The following is a 23,848-nucleotide window of genomic DNA, read 5'->3' on the forward strand; positions in this document are numbered from 1 at the left end:
CTAGCAGCATTCCTACCTAAATTGGCTAAATACGATGCAAATGTAGCATGTATTGCGTGATTTAACACGGTCTCGGAGTCACTTCAGATCAGTTGTAGAGGGTGCGAATGAATACTGCAGAAGGGCAGGTGTTAAATCAGTTGTAAAGTGAGTGTAAAAATGAATAGTACAGAAGGGCAGGTGTTAAATCAGTTGTAAAGTGAGTGTAAAATTAAATAGTACAGAAGGGCAGGTGTTAAATCAGTTGTAAAGTGAGTGTAAAATTAAATAGTACAGAAGGGCAGGTGTTAAATCAGTTGTAAAGTGAGTGTAAAATTAAATACTGCAGAAGGGCAGGTGTTAAATCAGTTGTAAAGTGAGTGTAAAAATGAATAGTACAGAAGGGCAGGTGTTAAATCAGTTGTAAAGTGAGTGTAAAAATGAATAGTACAGAAGGGCAGGTGTTAAATCAGTTGTAAAGTGAGTGTAAAAATGAATAGTACAGAAGGGCAGGTGTTAAATCAGTTGTAAAGTGAGTGTAAAAATGAATACTGCAGAAGGGCAGGTGTTAAATCAGTTGTAAAGTGAGTGTAAAAATGAATAGTACAGAAGGGCAGGTGTTAAATCAGTTGTAAAGTGAGTGTAAAAATGAATACTGCAGAAGGGCAGGTGTTAAATCAGTTGTAAAGTGAGTGTAAAAATGAATAGTACAGAAGGGCAGGTGTTAAATCAGTTGTAAAGTGAGTGTAAAAATGAATACTGCAGAAGGGCAGGTGTTAAATCAGTTGTAAAGTGAGTGTAAAAATAAATACTACAGAAGGGCAGGTGTTAAATCAGTTGTAAAGTGAGTGTAAAAATGAATAGTACAGAAGGGCAGGTGTTAAATCAGTTGTAAAGTGAGTGTAAAATTAAATACTGCAGAAGGGCAGGTGTTAAATCAGTTGTAAAGTGAGTGTAAAAATGAATACTGCAGAAGGGCAGGTGTTAAATCAGTTGTAAAGTGAGTGTAAAAATGAATAGTACAGAAGGGCAGGTGTTAAATCAGTTGTAAAGTGAGTGTAAAAATGAATAGTACAGAAGGGCAGGTGTTAAATCAGTTGTAAAGTGAGTGTAAAAAGAAATACTACAGAAGGGCAGGTGTTAAATCAGTTGTAAAGTGAGTGTAAAAATGAATAGTACAGAAGGGCAGGTGTTAAATCAGTTGTAAAGTGAGTGTAAAAATGAATACTACAGAAGGGCAGGTGTTAAATCAGTTGTAAAGTGAGTGTAAAAATGAATAGTACAGAAGGGCAGGTGTTAAATCAGTTGTAAAGTGAGTGTAAAAAGAAATACTACAGAAGGGCAGGTGTTAAATCAGTTGTAAAGTGAGTGTAAAAATGAATAGTACAGAAGGGCAGGTGTTAAATCAGTTGTAAAGTGAGTGTAAAAATGAATAGTACAGAAGGGCAGGTGTTAAATCAGTTGTAAAGTGAGTGTAAAAATGAATAGTACAGAAGGGCAGGTGTTAAATCAGTTGTAAAGTGAGTGTAAAAATGAATACTACAGAAGGGCAGGTGTTAAATCAGTTGTAAAGTGAGTGTAAAAATGAATAGTACAGAAGGGCAGGTGTTAAATCAGTTGTAAAGTGAGTGTAAAATTAAATACTGCAGAAGGGCAGGTGTTAAATCAGTTGTAAAGTGAGTGTAAAAATGAATACTGCAGAAGGGCAGGTGTTAAATCAGTTGTAAAGTGAGTGTAAAAATGAATAGTACAGAAGGGCAGGTGTTAAATCAGTTGTAAAGTGAGTGTAAAAATGAATAGTACAGAAGGGCAGGTGTTAAATCAGTTGTAAAGTGAGTGTAAAAATGAATAGTACAGAAGGGCAGGTGTTAAATCAGTTGTAAAGTGAGTGTAAAAATGAATAGTACAGAAGGGCAGGTGTTAAATCAGTTGTAAAGTGAGTGTAAAAATGAATAGTACAGAAGGGCAGGTGTTAAATCAGTTGTAAAGTGAGTGTAAAAATGAATAGTACAGAAGGGCAGGTGTTAAATCAGTTGTAAAGTGAGTGTAAAAATGAATAGTACAGAAGGGCAGGTGTTAAATCAGTTGTAAAGTGAGTGTAAAAATGAATAGTACAGAAGGGCAGGTGTTAAATCAGTTGTAAAGTGAGTGTAAAAATGAATAGTACAGAAGGGCAGGTGTTAAATCAGTTGTAAAGTGAGTGTAAAAATGAATAGTACAGAAGGGCAGGTGTTAAATCAGTTGTAAAGTGAGTGTAAAAATAAATACTACAGAAGGGCAGGTATTTAGGTAAAGTTTAAGTAAATTTTAATACTCAAGCCCTTCATCAGTGTCAGTTTCTGACCACTGTTTATTTATCCATTTAAAAAGAAAAATTGGTGATTGTAAATCAGCTGAGCGTCCATCATGAGTGTACAGCTGTAGGTGTTCAAACCAGAGTGTATGAAAGGAGCGGAGCATAGCCAGAGGTCAGGATCAAGGGTGTATGATTTATTCGAATAATGTAGTAACACACACACACACACACACACACACACACACACTCACACAGAGTAGATTAAACAGTGTGTGCTCTCAGGTTGTGTTTGGAGGAACAGATTTCATTAAGGCTGTGGTTCCCATAGCAACACGTACTGTTTTCTTTCTGGTAGGGTGCAAAGAGCTCACAGAATCTCAGATGCTCAGACACACACACACACACACAAACACACAGCTTTGCAGAAGGACTAATTAGGACACACACACACAACTTTTATTTCACACTCCAGCTTAATAAGTGGTATAACAACATGCAGAAGTTATACACGGGAAAGCCTGAGCGGTTCAGCGTACACGCTCATGTTCAGTACTTGTGGAAAATGGCGCAGCTCGGGTGTTGTTTTGGTTGGTTTTTGACTTCTGGGAAGACATTTGCATGTCAAATTTGTCAGGGTTCGTGGGCTAGCGTAGCAGAGTCGAGCGTTCTCCGGGTGTAAACCATCGCAGTGCCTCCTTCACTGTCGGTCAGAGCGATGCGTGCTAACTGTGAGAGTCTTTCAGATCACGTCTGCAGAACAGCGACGTTAGCGTTAAGTCCATGCTCGGAGGAAACGATATGTCGTTTGATTCGCGTGTCGCATTTCAAACTCTAGCTTTGTATCCTGCGTCAGCGGGATTGACCTCTGCCTCGAATTAACGCTCGTGACGTCACGCATCATTCTGTAAGGGAGCACCCATCCCGGCGTCTGCGGGGCGGGTGCCAGGACATCTCCACGACTTCGCCTCCGCTGCATCAGCATCTTCCTGCCTCTTGCTACGACACTCGACACCCCTGACTGATTTTTTTCCTTCTCGTTTTCTCCTTCCTTTCCAGAAACCTGCCAATATCCTGGTGATGGGGGAGGGTCCCGAACGGGGGAGGGTCAAAATCGGTAAGTCACGTGTTCTCTTCGTACGTCAAATGTATTGATTGATAGAGTGCATGATGATTAGATCACTCAAAGAGTGCCGAGAGATCCGGCGCGCACCGGCGGATCCGATCATAAATCCGAGCGATAGGAAAGATTGGATCGGCCGCTTTGACCTCGATAATGTCCTCAGCTCGGCTGGGGTTGGAATGAGGTCGTTCTCAGCGAGCGTATAGGACACCGGGATAGCGCCGGACGTGCTCGGGTCTAACGGTGTTGCGTAAGTCCGTATCGAACACTTCAGCGCGATGACAGCGGCTCACGCCGGCGAGCTATTTCTGCTGCAGGGTCAGGTTTCTCCTGGAATGTCAGTTTCCATGCCGCTCTCGTACGGCGCGGCTCTGGAAACGCGAAACCGGTTCTTTAACCCCTCGCGCGTTTGCGGTTCAAGGTCAAAGCGGCCTGTTTTTCATTGGTCCTAAACGGTGCGAAAAACGGTGCGAGACACGCCGACATCAAGGCTCGGACCGGGTGATACCCGATCCCCCCCCCCACACACACACACACACTTTACTAAATGAAACAGTGTGAGAGCTGTTGAGCTCTCATTGGCTGTTCTTGCTGCGAGTTGCAGAGAGGTTCACACTACACTATTCATCGTCCTGAACATCTAACACGCTTCCCTGTGGAACTGATCGCAGCCTGAGAAAATGGCTGAGAAAGTCCGCGGCCAGGAAGCCGTGGCTACAATCACGTAGCGCGCGCTAGGCTTTACACGGTCATGCGATCCGTCGACTTTCGGTTTCTTCGAAAAATCCTGCTCATGTGGTGACGGAGGAACAAGAAGAGACGATCAATGACCCCTTTTCTCGTCATGCTTTCTTTCTTTCTCTCTCTCTTTATCTGTTTGACCTCCAGGGCCGGATCAGATGCGCTCGGCTTTTCCGTGCGCCTTGTACACGTGGGTGTCTTTAGTAAACCACGGTCATCAGAAATTTCGATGACTAAAACACTTTCTCGACACACCTGATTATCTGACGCACGACATTTCAATTGTGTTGTATTTTATTTCCGTGTGTGTGTGTGTGTGTGTTGCAGCGGACATGGGATTTGCTCGACTCTTCAATTCTCCTCTGAAGCCTTTGGCTGATCTGGATCCGGTCGTGGTTACATTCTGGTATCGGGCGCCTGAACTGCTTCTGGGAGCTCGACACTACACCAAAGCAATCGGTGAGATTCACACACACACACACACACACACACACACACACACACGTTACGCTAGACGACTGGTCGGAAATACACGCGTACCTACGAACATCAGTGACTCCCTACTTCCTGCGTGTCCATGTGAATGATCCATCATTGTTCTGTGGTGCCGTTGTTTATCGTTTTTATTCGTTTGTTTGTTTGTTTATTTGCGCCGGCGTTAAGACATCTGGGCGATCGGCTGCATCTTCGCGGAGCTGCTCACGTCCGAGCCGATATTTCACTGCCGTCAGGAGGACATCAAAACCAGCAACCCGTTCCACCACGACCAGCTGGACCGCATCTTCAGCGTCATGGGCTTCCCCGCAGGTCTGCGTTCCTTTAATAATGGCACTTCAATCTCATAAGACCGTCAACGCACCGAAACGCCTCGCGCGGCGTGTGAAACATCCGACGGGAAAATAAAAAAGGTCAAATGTATATATTATAGAGTTATAGGTATGGATTAAAAGACTTGGAGGCGTGCCGGTCACGGGGAAATCCTTTTCTTCGCGTACCCCAGCATGTTCGGAAGTTGGGGTCAGAGAGCAGGGTCAGCCATGATACAGCGCCCCCTGGAGGAGAGAGGGTTAAGGGCCCAACAGTGACCGGCCCTACTGGTACCGTTAACGCATAATCAGTGTATAACAATCCTGATAATATCATAATCATAATCCCACTGAGAAAAAAACGCCCGTGCTTTGCTGAGTCAGGACGCGCTGTGGTCGACTTTTCTGAGTGCTCGGAGCGCACTCAGGGCGTATACTCACTCTCACACAGCTTCCTGTTGTGTATTTCTATAAAAGGTTGGTGTGGGAAAAAAAAAAAAAAAAAACCTGAATGAATTACGTTTCGATATGGAAATAATATATTATCACCGATATCACCTGACACCCCGGAAGCCCCGCCCACTCTCCCACCACCATCACACGTCGCATCAGTGTGTTCTCGTCTCGACCCGATTCTGGCTTTCCGTCACGGAGAATGATTCGAGTTTGTTCACGTGAGAGGAAATCGAATACGGTACAAAATGGCCGATTAACATGTCAGTCGAGAATGATTGACAGTTTGAGTCCGACCCCCGTGTTGTAGGATTTGTGCCGACACACGGTAAACGCACGCCGGACAGTTTAAATCGTCGTGTAATTGCGGCAGTATTGTTTCGTGAAGCCTGTACCTCCTTTTCTTCCTCTTGAAGTCAACGAGACCAAAAATTGAAAAAGAACGCAACCAGAAAGCGTCAACTTTCCTGTCCTGAAGCAAAGCGCTGACACTGGAGACTCCTTCCAATGGAGCTTACATGAACATCTCCTTAGAGAACGTCTCACCGTTACCGATAATCAAACCCAAATCCTCTATTTTGACGCGTGTGAGATCGGGCCCCGTCTTTAATCGTCGCTCCATCGCCTCAAGCGTGTGTTTAACCACAACGCGCCAGAAGAAGTTTTCAAACTGTACGGGCGTGCCAATGTGTGTGTGGGGAGGGGTGGGCGGTGGGGGGGGAGGGGTGGGCGGGGTAAAAAAAACTGCCTACGTTGTTGAAAATCCTGTCTTTAAGTAAACCGCATCCTATTCACGTGTGTAATATTTTCAGACAAAGACTGGGAAGACATCCGGAAGATGCCGGAGTATCCGACCCTGCAGAAGGACTTCAGAAGGACGACGTGAGTGAAAAAAAACAACAAAAAAAAAACCCGCCCGCGCCTTGCTGAGTCAGTTCCTCCGCTTTTACATGACTTTACACATACTTTCTCGCTCTGAGCGCACTCGCGGGAGCTATGCACCGGAACGCCGGAAGCCCCGCCCCCCACCCTTAATACAGTCTCACCCTGGTGTTTTCTTTTCTCGACTCGATTTTCTGTCACGGTAAACGGAGAATGTTTCGAGTTTTTCTTCATATGAAAGAAAATCCTTCAGCGTGTTTAACTTAGCAAGTACGATAATATACGTAACAGGAGAACTAGCCGGAGGGGGCGAATTAGATAAGACTAAATTAGGGCGAATTGAGTCTATTTCTTTTTTTCTTTTCTAGTGGAACCCGACCCTCCTTAAGCGCCTGAACGCTTGCACCGAGGCGCACTTATTATTGTAACGCCTATTTGCAATAAACAATCGTAAAATTTAAGAAAGATTACGATTTTCCTTCGATTCGGCAGTTAAGTAGTTTTTTTTTTTTTCTTTTTTTTAAATCGGCAAATACCAAAGCCAAATATAATCATCCAAAAAAAACCCAAAAAACAATTAAAAAGTTCTACAATAAATAAAGGCAATTGAAATGTTCTCTCGTCTCATGCCCTCGTGTTCACCAGGTACGCCAACAGCAGCCTCATCAAATACATGGAGAAGCATAAAGTAAAACCGGACAGCAAGGTCTTTTTGTTGGTGAGCGTCTGGTCTGCTTCGTGGATAAATATTCCCGAAATATTCCCGAAAAAAAACAATCCTAACTTTTAATTTCTGATCCAGCTCCAGAAACTTCTGACCATGGACCCCACCAAGAGGATTACGTCCGAACAGGCACTGCAAGACCCCTATTTCCTGGAGGACCCCTTACCTACATCAGAGTAAGGCTCTGTGAGGCATCCCAACACACACACACACACACACACACACACACACACAGTTCTGGCGTGCAATGACTTTCAGTTTTTTATCACTGCAGACTTCTGTTAGTCGAAAAACACACTGTTGTGTGCACGTGTGTGTGTGTGTGTGTGTGTGTGTGTGTGTCGCAGTGTATTTGCAGGATGCCAAATCCCATACCCCAAACGCGAGTTCCTCAACGAGGACGAACCCGAAGAGAAGACGGAGAAGGTAAAATCTGCCACGCATGAAAAAACAGGAAAAGTCCACACACGACGTTAAAGTTGAAAAAAAGAAGGTTTCGTGACGTGAGGTTTGTTTGGGGTGTGCGATGATTCTTTCTGAGCATGAACTCTGAATGCGATCGGGTCACACGACCCATTACGAAAGGGCGTGCATACTTACGCAAAGAGGTTTTTATACTTTCATACCAAAACGCAAATGGAAAATTCCAGCCAGCTTTCGTTAAGACCGACGTTCTGCGCACCGGTGCGCGTGTCGATCGACGCGGTCGCAGTACAGCCGAGTCGCATCGAGCCACGCCGACGGAACGTCGTTACGGGCGTGAACGGCGACTAAACGGTGACTCATGAGCGCGGCGTGCGCCAAATCTACCAGTAACGCGGCTCAGCCATCGCGGCGCGTCCGTCAGCCACCGTAAGAACACGGAAACCGCGTCCTCGGGTCATAGGGCGCCATTACTTTTGTTCCGATTTGAACGGCTAGTCTTACCGGATCTGTCTTCATTTCTGGATTCCGTTGCCGATCGCGTGCTTTCGAATGATCCGCACGGAACCGCGGTCGTTCGGCGAAATTGGGACAAATAAAAATGGCGACAATCCGTGTGTAAAATCTTATCGGTGATTGTTTGTAAATTCACACGAGGAGCGAAACGTACGATACGAACTTTTTTAATTTGTTTATTTATTTATTTAAAACAGGAATAATTAGATTTCCGTGAATGCCACGTTAGAAAATGAGGGTGAAACTGGAGTCTTGGGTAATTTGTGTCATAAGGATTATCAGTTTTGGCAAACGGAACATCACATGGCACACACACACACACACACACACACACACACAGTAGGAACGAGCCACCTGGCCATCAGACAGCACAAACATGTGACGTGGCGTACTCCGTGTCAGCATGAGTGTGATTAGTGAAGTAGAGGATTAGCAATACGTGTACTTCTGACAGATCTAAAAATCCCCCTGGTGCTTTAAGCAAAGGCGATATTTCAACACCTGACACCGACCTCCGTGACCACACACACACACACACACACACACGCCACGAGCGCATGACACCACGAGCGCAGTAATATAATCGTGCCGACGTATTCATTTCTCTTATTCGAGAACGGACATTTTATTTACAAAAAAATCTTTTATTTAAACGGGGAAATATTCGGGAAGCAGCGGGTAAGAGTCCGGCGTCGGCGGGAACGCCTTTACTACCGTTTAAAAAGCATCTCGGGGAAATTCCTCAAGAAATCGCTCGAGAAAACGCCAAGAATACATTTCCGGAAACTTCTAGGCGTGTCTACTTTAAAGACGCTAAAATATGAAATTATTTTGATTATTTTTTTTATCACGACATAATTCCCATAGTTCCATTTGTGTTGCTCCAGAGTTATGATGACTTTATTATTCATATTAAAATGTGGGGGAAAAAATTTTTTAAATAAAGAATGAGTGTGCGTATAATATTTCAGCTATTTTTCCAGGAATTACGACTCCGGGATTGCGTGTGCGTGTGTGTGTGTGTTTACGTAGAACCAGACGCAACAGCACCAGCAGACGCAGGCGCAGACGCAAACGCAGGCGCAACAGGCTCCCTCGCAGCAGAGCTCGGCTCAGACCAACGGCACGTCGGGGGGGACCACGGGACCCGCCATGCAGCACGCAGGCCAGGAGCAGGGGCCCCCCAACAAGAAGAGCCGCACCACCGGGGCCAACGTGCTCCAGACAGACTACCAGGTGTGTGTGTGTGTGTGTGTGTGTGTTTTCTTGGCCCGCGAGACTCAGAAATTGAACACGGTCTACCGTCCAACCATCCAGGACATGCAGGCGTCCCTACTTGTCTGTGGTCAATTCAAAAAGTCACGGATTTTCAAACTTCCAGGAAGCTCGCCCCCAGTACCTGTGAAATGCGTAAAAAGAATCGGCAAGACGTACGGTAAGTATGCTAGACGTCGGACGTTTGGTAAATACGTGAACATAACGTGACAGAGACGTCTGTCGGGAGAAGGTCACGGCAGGGAGCCTTTGCTAGCTGCGTCATGAGGAACAGGAGCATTCCTACAGCAAGGTCTACAGTAATTTAGCCACCCACGTCTGATGTTAGCGTGGGAGATAAACGGTGATGCACGCTGTTATCTCTTCTTGCATCGTTGCTTAGCAAGAGATTTCTTCTCAGGAACACGTTCTTCCCGTAACTCCGGTATTCTGAAACCGGCAATAGGATTCACTAGCCATACCTTCTTGCTTCTTTTCTCTCCTTTTTTCGAAGGAAAGTTTGATCGGCGCGAGCGCCGGGTCACGTTCATGTGCTTATTATTTCGAAAACGTGTATGTGTGTGTGTCTGAGAGAGCGAGAGAGAGAGAGAATATGAGTCGCTTTAGCTAATCGTATAAGGATTTTGCGTAATATTTACAAAAGCCTTTTTGTTCTGTAGTAAATAAACAGATTAGTAAATGATCTGCCGGTTGCACGTGTCCCAAACGGATCAGTACTGGAATGACTGTGACGTCCTACGCCATGGACTTTGCCCCGAGCGTGTGTGTGTGTGTGTGTGCGCGTGTTTAGACTTTAACTGATAACCCTTAACAGCATGGGAGTGTGATCTGCTACACTTATGCCTTATCTACTTGTCTAAGCATAGCATTGTTCAAAGAGAGAGAGAGAGAGAGACACTAGTTGTTGCTTTTAGAAGAAAAAAAAATTCAGTTTCTTCCGTTTTGCCACGTTGAATTGCTGTTTTTTTATAACACCCTTTTGAGAGACATTCCAGGAGATAAATAGGTTTTTTTGTCCCCCCCTTCAGACAGCTTGACGATGATCATTAACCCTTCTCTCTCTGTCCGTTTGTTTCAGCACTCCAGTTCGCGCCTCGGTTACCAAAGCAACGTCCAAGGCACCACCCAGTCTCAAAGCACTATGGGATATTCGTCCACATCTCAGCAAAGCTCCCAGTACTCTCATCAGTCTCACCGCTACTAAGGCGTGGAAACACTGACGGCTCGCGCTAATCCATGAACACAAACGCAGGTCTCGCTGCCATTTTTATATATACACTCGTGGAGACTTCCTTCTCGCTGCCTTCCCACCTGTACCGCTCCCTTCTCATTCTCACTTCCTTTACACTTCTGCGCTTTCAGCTCGAGATGCGTACGCTGCCGATACCAGCAGATAAGATGACTTTTATGAAGCAGAACCTCCCATGCTCAGCTACTCCTCCCAGGAGACTTGGAGCTCAGATGAACCCTGTGAGGAGAAGCAACACCAGCGTCCTAACCCTTAGTTAAAACCAGTACTCAGAAATATATTTCATGTATTTGCATTTATTTATTTGGCACAGGCTTTTATCCAAAGTGACTTACCAACGAGGCAGGATGCAATCCAAGCATTTAGCCGAGCAGTTGAGGGTGAAGGACCTTGCTCGAGGGCCTGACTGTGGCACTTTGGCAATCCTGGGATTCAAACTGACAACCGTACGAGCATTACTTCAGAACCTTAACCACAGAGCCACAATACCAGTTCCTAAAACCCCACAATGTCCATATAGATGTACAACCTTCAGTGTCCACACCAAAACAGTTATTTAAATCTTCAGCGTAAATACATAAAAACTCTGAAGTATACAAAACCAGTCCTAACAAAACCCACGGTGTTGTTATGGGTTCAGTGATGTGAATCTTTATGGACCCAATTGTCAATCATGACGTTTTTATGCAAATCAAGTCCCTATAATCCATCAAACCTAGAGTGTATATTTAGAGTCAATCATCTAAACCATGAGCACTCCCTCAAGAACCAGAACCAGTCCCCAGACACCTTGGTTTCCCCCCAGACCAAGCCCCCAGGCCCCTTGGTTTCTATCCATAACCAATCCTCTGAATTCTTGGTGTCATCAAGGGTGCACCCTTCAGTTGTATTCAAAAATCAGTCCCCAAGCTGCTGGGTTTCCACCAAGAATCAGTCCCCAAACCCCTGGGTTTCTATCAAGAATCAGTCCCCAAACCCCTGGGTTTCCACCAAGAATCAGTCCCCAAACCCCCTGGGTTTCTACCAAGAATCAGTCCTCAAACCCCCTGGGTTTCCACCAAGAATCAGTCCCCAAACCCCCTGGGTTTCTACCAAGAATCAGTCCTCAAACCCCCTGGGTTTCTATCAAGAATCAGTCCCCAAACCCCCTGGGTTTCTACCAAGAATCAGTCCTCAAACTCCCTAGGTTTCTATCAAGAATCAGTCCCTAAGATCCTCGGTTTCTATCAAGAATCACTCCCCAACCCCTCGGTTTTCACCCAGAACCAGTCCTCAGAACCCTTAATGTTATTGTGGGTCTACTCTTGGGTTTCCATCCAGAACCGATCCCCCGAACCGTTTCCATCTAGACCTAGTCCTCAGAACATTTGTTTTCAACCAGATCCATCGTCCAGATCCCTCAGTTTCCTTCCTGAACCAGTCCTCAGACCCCTTGTTTTGAACCAGTCTTCAAAATCCTGAGTGTTATTATGGATTAATTCCTTAGGGTTTCATCATGAACCATTCCCCAGAACCCTCGGCTGCCATCTAGAACCAGTCATCAATACCTTCAGTGTCCTTAAAAAACCATCACTAATAGAATGGTTCTCAAAATCATTGGAGCCAGATCGCCTCACCATGTAGTCCTAGAACCTGCAGTATTCATACAACATCAGTGATCCAAATCCTGGTGTTTTCATTTTAATAACACTACTGTCTAAACTGGAATTCTTCAAACGTTTATTTTTTTTAGGTAGAACCTTTAGTTTCCATCTACAGGCAGTCAAACCCTTCAGTATCTCTACGGAACCAGTCCTCAAAACTCTCAGTGTTCCTGTCAATTCTCAGATCCTTCTGTATCCATACTTCTGCAAAACCTTCTTAGTAGAGAATAAATCCTCTAAACCTGCAGTTTCCAATCCACCAACCTACAAAACCTGCTACAGTTCCAGTCCTCCACATTTTTTTTTTTTTCTGCCTGTAACCTGCCCTCTGGGACAATACGAGGGCCTAAACAGAACCTGCCATTAGGACCCAAAGTGTCCGCAGAGAACCTGCCAGAACCTGGAATCGATGTGTAAGCGACTGATTCTGCTCTGGTCCATCATCACACCTGCAATATGGAGGCTAATTCAAACCAAATATCCCTTCCCTCCTCTATCTCTCCGTCTGTTTGTATCACTCTCTATTTTTCCCCTTCCTGTCCATCCTGTGCATATATAACACCACATGCACATTACAGACACCGAAGAAAAAAGAACTTTGAAGATAGAGGACTGGCGACTGGCCCTTATCACAGCCGTGATTTGTCTTCGTGGATGTTCAGAGCGCCTTTTACGACTTTTCAGCTACAGACCCGGAGGCTTTGACCTTCTAGTTTTTTGTCCTTTTGTAAATATTTACTTCTGATATCTTAACACCGCAGAGGAAGCCCTTTACTTTTACGAGTCCTTCGTCGAGACACATTTCATTCCCGACGACGAACGGCCGAATATCAACGACAGCTTGGTTTGTCAGGAAATCGAAGCAAAAACAAAAGGAGAAAATTCCTTTTTACTGTCTGGCGAATACGTCCGATTGTTATTTCTTTGGCCATAAGATATAATCGCGTGTATCGACCCTGTGTGTATGAGAGAAACTGTACGTACAAACGTGTGTCTTATGTTTTTGTTACAATGTCTGAGGCAGCTCCAGTGACTGTTACCTCCTGTTTGATATTTTATAATTTTGGATCTTTGCTATTTTTATTGTTGGCTTTGAAGTTTGCGTAGATTAGTTTGTTCCTCACCACTCCGTGTGCAGACAGGCATTTGAGGCAGCGCTGTAAAAACAAACAAACAAACAAACAAACAACACTCCAGGTCCTTCAAGATAGGGGAAAGGGGAGCTAAAAGTGTTCCCTTTAACGTTATTCCAGGTTCTGTTTCCCCTGTTCGCCAAGTCCTGACCTCAGCCAGGAGTCGAGAAGAAACAGGCCAGACCTGATAAGTGCACTGAAAATGTTGGAAACACTGACACCTTACTGGGGGTTGAGAGAACTGCACGACTCTCAGAGCTGTCGACTATATGGCACTTCTGCACTAATGTACTAATGGACATCAGGAATGGCTGTGAAGTAGACTCGGGAGACGCTAGCGCACGTAGCTGGCCTGAGACTTGCTAAACTGAGCAAAAGGCACTGATCTCCCTTCAGGTTGATTTCAGATGACCTGAGAGGACGTGTTCATTTCAACTAACATGAGTTTACAGTCGCGATATTTAAAGAAGAACTTCACTCAAATATGCTAACAACGCTAGCGGGCACACGTTATTGCTAAAGCCAACTGTATACTCGATGAAAAAAAGAGTTCTTTAATGGTTCTTCCATTAAAAAAACAAAACAAAACCCCAACGTTGTACTTCAAACCCTTTCTGATCGTGTTCTACGGACATTTGTTAAAAGTTCATCTCGAGGAACAACCGGAAAAAAAAAAAAAACCTTAAGCGTTCAAAATCTTCGGCTGTATATTTGAAACAAATGAAAATAAACCACCTTTAAACACAGTTGTAAACAGACTTTTAGAAGAAAATGGTTCTTTAGTGGTTGTTCCAAAAAATTGGAACCCTTTGTAATAGGGAAAAACCGTTTAGGTATGGGTTCCTGCAGTGGGACAACTGAAGAACCCACGAAGGTCGAAACATATAAGAATGTATATTTCGGACAAGCGAAAAATAACTACTGCCAAACACGGTTGTAAGGACATTCTCGGAAAAAAAAATAAAGTTCTTCAAGTTTTCTTACAAAAAACGGGGCCTGTATCCTGATCAGGACCATTTCTGATTAGGATATACTCCAAGAATGGATTTTTTTTAAGGTTCCTCCTGTGGGACAACCGAAGAACCATTACAAAGATTTATATGGATCATTGGAGTCACCTTTAAGAGAAACACTTAAGTGTTCCCCCAGAAGGACAACCGAAGGGTTCGACTTCCTTTCCAGATTTTCTGAAAAAGGCGCACATAGTGCGCGTCTCAATCAGCGCACATAGGGCGCGTCTCAATCAGCTCCCTAGTTCAGTAGTCAGGGCGCCGATCAGGGACTCGGCCGTTTTAAGTTCTGTCTCGATCACAAAATCCATCCAGTGCACCGGAATGTTCGCTCCCTAAAAGAAAATCCCACAGTGCACCGCAAAAACCAGGGAGCGCCGAGGCTCTCTATGTTTCCTTACCGGAAATAACGACGTCATATTTCCCGAAGCCTCTCTCTTGGCCAACTTCCACGAGCTACAAACGTAAGTAGCTTGTCATCGTCGTTGTATCTCTCAAACGATTACTTACATCCGGAGCTTTTTTTTATTCATCCGACGTCATATATACGGTTTGTTCGAGTCTGACGACTCTTAAGTGTTTAATGAGTTTAACATATCCACTAGCTCGCCTACGATCCTGCTGGAAGTACCATGACAAAGAGGCGTGTGATTAGGCGAGCAAACTTATACGACGTATAACGTCAGAAATATTTCGGCTCTGCCCGTCGTCGATAGACGCCGGTGGTGACGTCTTACACCGCGAGTACGTAGCCACGTCGACGTAAATTGCGTCCCGGTGTGTAGCGAGCCAAGGTCCTTACCAACTCGTGTAGATGATATATATACCGATTCCCCACCTAGGGAGATGACCGAGACGCACCCATATCAAAGAACTCCTCATGTAAACTTTTTACAGAGAGTGTTTACTCAATAAAAGGTGGCCGTGGGTGTAGAACAGGCATCCTGACGTCAACCGACGGTTAATTAACGGACAATGGCGCAATAGCGGCAGTGGAACAGTCATGTGATATTTGAACCAATCAGAGACAGCGGGTGTGTCTCATACTACCTTGGTTTATATTTATATTTAAAGAAATGTATTTGACACACCGGCGGCTTAACTAGCTCATTCGCTAAGATGCGTGTTAGCATATTTTGAGTGAAAATGCTTCTTTAACACGGGTTATTGACTAGCTCCGGAATGGCTGCAACGTTACTTTCCTGTCAAAAGCAATTGAACGTCAAAAAAAAAAAAAAAAAAGCAGCGTTGATAGACTTCACGTAAAATCTAGACGATACCGACTCGTTTCGGCTCCGCCCGCCTGCTCAGCGAGGCTCCGCCCCTCGGTATAGTCACGAACAGCGACGTCTAAGTCAAAAGCCTTGAGTCGCGTTCGTCCTTTTTAAGCAGCGCTTTTGTGTATTCCGCATGCAAGTGCATGAATTGCGACTGCAAAACACGGCGTGCGGTTACAGTCGCACGGTCATTTATAAGATAACGATCACGTACGATTACTCTTGACGGGAAATAACTTCAAATACCACAAAACGGACGCCTGAGATGGCTCCCGTTCACTTGTCGTATTTTTTCCCCCTCTGAATCCTTTTCGTTTCCGTTCATATCAAAACCAAACCAAACCAAACGAACACTGACCAGCAGTCCAGCCCGAACCCCCGACCTTCTTCTCTACAGCGCTCACGGTGTTTTCTCCTCTTCGTCCTGAGACGCGTAGAGCGCCAGTTCGGCGTCTCTTTCTGTAAAAAAACGAAAGCGAGGTGATCGGTGTAGTGTCGTTCTGTCGCCGTGTCTTGTCCGTGTGGGACACTAAGCCTTCACGCTTTTCCTATGCAAGCAAAAACGCAAACGAAAACGAAACAAATAAACCCTACCTGAAAAGCTTCCGCTTGTGCCGGAGCCTCAATTCAAACCACAGCAGCGAAGATCACCGTCTTTCTTACTATCGGAATCAATTATTATGATTTTTTAAACAAAAAAACGGGATTTGTAATCTAAACTGCAAACTGAAAATTCTGACATGAAGTCATTGAGGTTTTTTCTTCTTTCTTTTTTGTACTGTATGCTGTATTGTTATAACATATTACGATCGATTGTAAAAAAAAATGGCACGTATATTAATTCTACACAACCGTATTTATTATTGTCACACGTGTATATACGAATAGATATATAGATATATATAGATATATAAATATATATATCGATGTTTAGATACGTCTCAGGCCTGAAGCTGAGGTCCGAGAACTGTTTTTTTTTTTTTTCGGTTTTACTAAACGAGATCAGTGTTTTCAGGTCCTTTGTATAGGTCTTTTATTTTCCTCTCTAACGTAGTCTGAAGGTATATCTGCTCGCCAAAAGCCTTTATATACAGAGTTGTACATAGGCACTGATTTAGTAGGCGTGGTGATTATTTATGCACTGAACTCCATTTCCCAGAAGGCACCAGTCCTCGTAGGTCGGGGTTTTACGAAGCCGAAGGAGCCGCGCGGGTGGGGTTTGTAGTTTTTAAAGGGACTCCGTGCCTGTCGAGCTTAGAAGTGTTCACTAATACTGTAAGTGTGCGATTATTTCTTTCAGCTAAAACATTTCAGCGTGTTAACAGTGCCTTTTTTTTCTTCTTTTCTTTTTTTCTTCACACGGCATTCAGAACACACTCTTTCCTTTTGCCTTTTTGGAGATTTTTATATTGTCCTTTTTGTGTGTATGATATTGTTTTTTTTTTGTTTTTTGTTTTTTGTTTTAAATTTGATGTCATGTTTTATTCTGCACACGCGTTTAATAACCTACGGAGCGGGACGCGTTTAGTAAAACTCTCACTGTGTGGAATTCTGAGAGGTTCGCCGTGTGGTCCTGCTAACATTAACGTCTTTTTATTATTATTATTATTATTATTATTATTTGATTTTATTTTTCAACAATGTCCTGTTTTGTGTGAATTTTAACTGTACATAAGAATTCTTCACTGAAACATAACTCTATGATAATTGTCTTTTAATGCACTGTTATTGCTAAGCTATTTAGCTATTTAGTGGCAACTGAAAAAAAAAGAAGAAGTATTTAATGTTTTTTATTGTCTTGTTTAGGCACTAAAGATATGGCAGTTATATAAAAGCTAGGCAGCGCTCTTTTACAGAGTTCTTATTGTAAATGCGTAGAAATATAAAGCCTCTGAATGTTGTATGCAAATAAGCGAGCGGAGCCTACAGGCCTTTTTTTTTGCGGGGTGGGGGGTGGGGTGGGGGGGTCCGGAGGATGCATGTATCTGTCGTTTTTAAGTACAGTTTTAATTTAAAAAAAAACCCACAGCACTTAAAACATCACGGTCAGCACGTTTGCGTCCCGACAGAGCGCCCGGCGGTTCGGTCCGGTTCTGTTCTGTCCCAATTTAATCGCACGGATCTCCGGTTTAAACTCTGATTTCACAGGAATGATTCTTACGCTCCTGTTTTACTTACTTAAATACACGCTTACCTTGAAGTCCACTGTTAATGTTAGGTGATCTCTTTTGGTGTCTTCCTAAATTCCTCCTATTATTATTATTATTATTATTATTATTATTATTATTATTATTAAAATAAATAAACAAACAAAATAAAACATGCTAAATTCATCCAACAGATGCGACCTTGGAGACTTACAGACATAAGAAAGTGTCTCAGGCTTTAACATATTAAAAAATGAAGACTTCTTTTCTGCACTTTTGTTAGTATAATTAATTTAAATTTGATAGAATCGGACCTTCACTTGACTGTATTGAAACTTAATACTCTTACTCCATTTTTATTTTTATCCTTAAAGCTAGAAATCTGAGATCATAGCACAAAATTATTATTATTATTATTATTATTATTATTATTATTATTATTATTATTATTATTTATCCACAATCTACAAATCCATTCAGTCACATTTCTGTGGGTTTCCACTTTATTTATTAACCATTTTATATCCAATTAAATCCACTCGAATTTGTATTTATAATACACCACAACCAACCGTCCATACTCAAGGACATTTTATCTGTTAGTCTTATAATAAAATTACTCATAAGGGAAATAAAAACTTCAATCTCATGAAATTTGATCCCATTTCCAAACTCTAACCAGATTAACGGCTTGAAGTCCCTAAGCATAACTTTCCTATTTTCTTTCGTACGAATCGAGCCGTACGGATCGTTACAAATTTGCCAGAGCGAGACCATGTTAAAGACAAAAAAAAAACAAACGTAAGTAACATCGTAAAAAAACAAAACAAAAAAAAAAAACATCGTAACTTTCAGTCAGGTAAAACTATGTTGCTACATCCACATTTAATCGCGATTTTAAGACCCTCGGTTTTACCTAAGTAGAACACTTTTCTGTCATTTTCCCCTGAAACCGAAGCTAGAAATTTTTATTTACAAGTCTGAAAATTGTTTCCGAAGCTTACGACTTGAAAGGGAGTTCACGTGCAACGTGTACGTTGGAAATGAGTACGTACAATACCATACGAAGGTAGCATTAAACACGCACTTCGACGAGAAATTATGATCTAACTAAGAATCGGTGAGACCTACAGCATGTAGCGTACACCGGTTAGCTTAACGCTAGCTGATCTAGCTGATCTAACCAACATCTCTGTAGTCAAGAGGGCACGCCGAAAGGGAGGACGTGAATGTCGGGACGGAACCGTTGCCTGAAAACGCACCGATTTACCAACATCCCGTATACAGATCCTGTGTGAATTACCTCACGTGTGAAGTAGCACTCACGGGTCTGAATTGATTGTCAATCTTTGGAAACGGATTATCGTAAACGGTTGGAATGATTGTAAATCCTGTCCGCATCGGAGGTGTGAACCTGACGTAAATATTCGACGTGAATATTAAATTATTAAGACGTAATTTTAGTAAACATCTGATCAATTCGATATAGTGCGACACAATCTAGTTAAACCTTCTCATTAGTAAAACCTGAAACGGCTCGAAAACGAAATTAATACCTGCTATTAAAGTGCGCACGCAACCACCGTTCGAGTGATTAAAAAAATAAATAATTTAAATCAGTTCTTGAATGCTAAATTAACACGTTTGCATTATAAGGCCCCGCCCTTTCCGATTGCGTATTCGTTAAAGCGAACGTACGCGAAGCGTAAATCAGGGCCTGAATGTGACGTAACTATATCAACCGAGACAATCCGCATACACGCCGGCAGGAAATTCTGAATCCTGATTGGATGACTAATCCACTTGGATCTTACAATTTTTTTTTTGTTTTTTTTTTTAAAAGACACCATGAAAATGTTTAAATTCATGATGCATTTCAATATAATTCCATGTTAACTGTTTTTCTGCAGTGTTTTAGACTTAATTTAGTTACGGGTGCTAATTGATATGTGCACAGACGTTGTCTTGATACAGTTTTAATGCGTGTGTAATTGTTGTGTAACCACACACACACACACACACACACACACACACACACACACACTGTTTTAACACACACAACAGACACGTACATTTCGTCCTGAAGTAGTTAAGGCAATAGCACAGTGCAGGAAAAAAGAATAAATTGATTTGTACTCCTGCCGCTAGTAGCTTCGTCGTCTTTTATTTCACTGTACAAAAGACTGTTAAAGGAGAAAAATGTCATGTATATTTATTTTATATCCTCTATTGTAATAAAAATCTCTTTTTTGCTTCACAGTGTCTGTTCAAGTGGGATCACAGGACAGGATTTTTCATATGTGGTCCTGTAAATACGTTACTGCTAACGCTAGGCAGCTAGCTAACTAACGTGAGCTAACCTGACAGGATTTCTGAGAAGAATTTTCGGTCGTATTTATATTTATGTTCATATTTACGTTTTTAAACTTTTCTCAAGCTAGCTTGACAGAATTTCTGAGAGGAAAATCTCAGTAATGCTCATAAATGTTTATAAACTTCCCTGCTAACACTAGCCAGCTAGCTAACGTGCTGGTGTAGCAGGATTTCCGAGAAGAATTTTTCAAGTCATGTTCAAAATTGTCTGTAAAACTCGCTGCGAACGCTATCTCGCTGGCCAGCATATGATAATGTTTAGAGAATTGAGTATTCATAGATGTTAATAAGCATGCTAACTACTGCTTACCTGCTAACAGGTTTTCTGTGAAGTAATGTTCATAAAATGTTAATAAACTTCCCTGCTAATGCTATCTACATGCCTAACATAATCTTTGATTATATATTTGTTATATATAGTTGCTTAAATACTTTACTGCGAATGAACATAGGACCCTGGGAATTTACCGGGAAGTTCGTATTTACAAGTTGGGAAGTCATAATTATTACATCGGGTGCATTCAAGTCATTTTTTTTGGAGCAAGATGACGGTGTTCCTTCTTTTAACTACAAAAAAAATACAGCAAGGTTTTTTTTTAAAAAAAAAAAAAAAAAAAAAACTCTATTTCTGGAAAATGAAGAACAAAGAATGCTCACCAGGTGTTCACGCTCCCCAGAACTAAACCGTTTTTTTGTGTTCCATTAAATGATTTGTTATAAGTGGTTTTCTAAATGATTTACTACTAATGCTAACCGGCTAGCTAACATAAGCTTTATGAGACGTCCTCTCAGATATTCCTCTCAGAAATCCTGTCAGGTTAGCTCATGCTAACCCAAAGCCCTGATTACTTAGCTTCTTCTGCCCAGGTTTGTGTTTTTGCATGATCAGTTAGTCCACAATAGAAAATGATGATGTTTCTTGTGTTTGCAAAAGCATTTTATTTGTAAAAAAAAACAAAAAAACAACAACAACAACAAAAAAAACTTAATATCATCCTCATGTCTTCTCTTTTACTGTAATTACAGTTTCTCTTTCTGCCACAGGGTGTCACTGATCATGTTCTCTATTCGCGATACGGACCAGTGGGTCGTCAGATCCCTTCTCAGTGTGTGTGTGTGTGTGTGTGTGTGTGTGTTTTTTAAATGTCAGCAAGACCTGATTGTTAGACACAGTGACTCTCCTGCATCATTAGGTAACACAGTACACCAGTACTCAAACACACTCACACACTTTCCTCACAAATATTTGTGATTTAAACTTTGATTCTAAACTATGACTTTTAACTAGCATGCTAATTATCATATACGTCTTGCTACAGCGATAACTTCCACAGCGCTGCTGAATTCTGGATTCTGATTGGTCCGAAGGCGTTGATTCATTTTCTATAACGGCAGCTCTGACAGTAGCGCAGCTCCAAATCACAGGTTTATGTTAATTGTCAGAGCCATATCGACGTGTAGTTCTCATCTGGTGTCTCATTGAATCCTGGCCAGTACCTGGATGGGAAACCTCCTGGGGAAAACTAAGGTCGCTGCTGGAAGTGGTATTAGTGAGGCCAGCAGGGGGCACTGACCCTGTGGTCTGTGGGACAGGGACACTATACTGTAAAAACAGCACCGTCTTTCGGATGAGACGTTAAAACCGAGGTCCTGACTCTCTGTGGTCATGAAAAATCCCAGGACATTTCTCGTAAAGAGTAGGAGTATAACCCCTTACAATCTCCATCCCTGAATTGGCTACTCTCCTCTCCACCAATAGCTGGTGTGTGGTGGGCGTTCTGGCGCACTATGGCTCCCGTTGCTCCATCCAGGTGGATTCTAGACACTGGTGGTGGTTGAGGAGATCCCCCCACACACACCATACACACCGTGTAAAGCGCCTAGAGTGTCTAGAAAAGCTCTGTATAAATGTAACTGTAATGCGCTCGTTCTAACATCGTCATCGTTTCCATAGTAACAGATATGCTTTAGTATAGTACGCTTTCTCGGTAACATGACAAGCTGGAATTTTCATTTGCCTTATTAACTTCCAAGAGCGAGAGACGAGGGGGCGACTCTTTATAGCCACTATAACGCAAGTTATACCGTTAAATGCAACAATAAATGGATAAGAGGTCTCGTAAGTAAGACATTTTATGAAATTTCCTGTCAGATTTGTTTATGTTAGCCACCGAACTAGCATTAGCGGTAAGGATCGCAGACATTTAGAACTGTAGCTTTAAAAAGTTACCTCAGGTTAGCTCATTTTAGCTAGCTGGCTGCTTTCAGCTGATGTTTCAGCAGGGTTTAAACATGTCTTGTTTTCTGAAATATCCTGTCGGGCTTGTTAAATATCTAACTATGATTGCAGACTTTAAAAAGTTACCTCAGAAATGAGCTTAAATGAATAGCATTAGCAGAAAACATCAATGAATATTGCTTAAAGTGAAATCCTCACAGGTCAGATCCTATTAGCTGTCTACTAGCTAACATCACGTAGATGGATAGGAACCTGGAGCGAGTACGGTGTAGTGTAAAGGTAACAAAGAAATAAAGGGAGACTTTAAAAAGACAGGGTTTAAAAACTATGATTATAAACGATGAAGAATGTGATAAATAACAAAAAAGCACACGACGTACTCACACGAACGGACAGATTTCAGGAGTAATATATTTATATTACCCACAGATGACAGTCGAATTATATTAACTCCTGGTGTGTAATAATTTTACTTATAAAGTATGTTCCGTTTTGGTTCCAGCATCGGAAAGTGCTTCGCATGAAACTGAGCAAACATTAAAGTTAATGATGAGGAATGAATAAATAAATAAATAAATAAAACAACCAGCACTCGTTAATGACATTAAACATAACCTTTTAACAGCGTGTCTGTGGTGGAATGTTTCTGCTTGGGATTAGCGTTACGGAGTCGCCGTGATCCCGCGAGGGCCGGTGTCAGCTTCTGGAATGTTCTGTCTCATGTGTCTGATCACTAACGGGGATTAGAGGGGGAGCAGATTCCTGACCACATTACACACACACACACACACACACACACATACACATACGTTCACACTGACCCAAAGCTTAATTGTACCTGGGAGTCCTTTTAACATGTATCCATCATCATACGAGTGTATTGTAGTATTGTCTAACAATTAAGTGAGACCGAAGCAGGCACATATTACAAACCGAACCTTTTAAACATAAAATGACAGATTTTTAAATATATCAATTTTATTTCTGTCAACTTACAGTGGCTACCTAATTAACAAATAAGTTGAACCGTCGCTTTTAACTCGCCAAGAGGACGCACAGTTCGAGAAAGCCTACAAATAAAAATGGCGGTTTTTTAAAAATTTTCCCTTGATTTACATTTTAAGAAACATGCAGGTCGGGCTCATGCGTTACAGAGAACTGAGATTCCGCAATAATTATCTTTTCACTTTGCAGTTTATCCTAGTGAGGGTTGCGGTGACCAAGATGAACCTCTACTAAAGTGTGCAGAAAGAAAGGATCTGTTCATGATCCAAAACGTGCAAGCTCTTCTGTGAAACATGGTGGAGGTAGTGTCATGGCTTGGGATTTGCGTGGTTGCTTCTGGAACATTCTCACTCATCTTTATTGCTGATGGAACTCATGGTGGTGGCAGCAGAATTAGTTCGGAAGATCTACAGGAACATTTTGTCATTTCGAGAATTGAGAGAACCTGGAGGAAACCCACATGGACTGGGAGAACATGTGAAACTCCATTCAGACAGTAACCCGAGCTCAGGATCGAACCCTGTGGACCCTGAAGCTATGAGGTTGCAATGATACCT

General features: G+C 42.5%; 1 protein-coding gene across 2 annotated transcripts in view; it reads left to right on the forward strand.

Moving 5' to 3' along the window:
* cdk19 (cyclin-dependent kinase 19) overlaps nt 1–19,931 on the forward strand; it is a 49,818-nt gene extending 29,887 nt beyond the window's left edge. Inside the window, exons 5-14 of one of the 2 annotated variants that reach the window (XM_017450337.3) lie at nt 3,332–3,389; nt 4,464–4,595; nt 4,800–4,943; nt 6,208–6,277; nt 6,923–6,995; nt 7,080–7,177; nt 7,349–7,427; nt 8,973–9,176; nt 10,294–10,467; nt 10,578–19,931. In XM_017450337.3, coding sequence (XP_017305826.1) covers nt 3,332–3,389; nt 4,464–4,595; nt 4,800–4,943; nt 6,208–6,277; nt 6,923–6,995; nt 7,080–7,177; nt 7,349–7,427; nt 8,973–9,176; nt 10,294–10,419 — 984 coding nt within the window. In that variant the 3' untranslated portion in view covers nt 10,420–10,467; nt 10,578–19,931. Of the gene's footprint in view, nt 1–3,331; nt 3,390–4,463; nt 4,596–4,799; nt 4,944–6,207; nt 6,278–6,922; nt 6,996–7,079; nt 7,178–7,348; nt 7,428–8,972; nt 9,177–10,293 lie in introns of both variants that reach the window. The other variant, XM_017450329.3, reaches the window with a different exon arrangement.
* The last annotated feature ends 3,917 nt before the right edge of the window (nt 19,932–23,848 follow it).

Source organism: Ictalurus punctatus, chromosome 2, assembly GCF_001660625.3.
Source record: "Ictalurus punctatus breed USDA103 chromosome 2, Coco_2.0, whole genome shotgun sequence".
Classification (NCBI taxonomy): domain Eukaryota; kingdom Metazoa; phylum Chordata; class Actinopteri; order Siluriformes; family Ictaluridae; genus Ictalurus; species Ictalurus punctatus.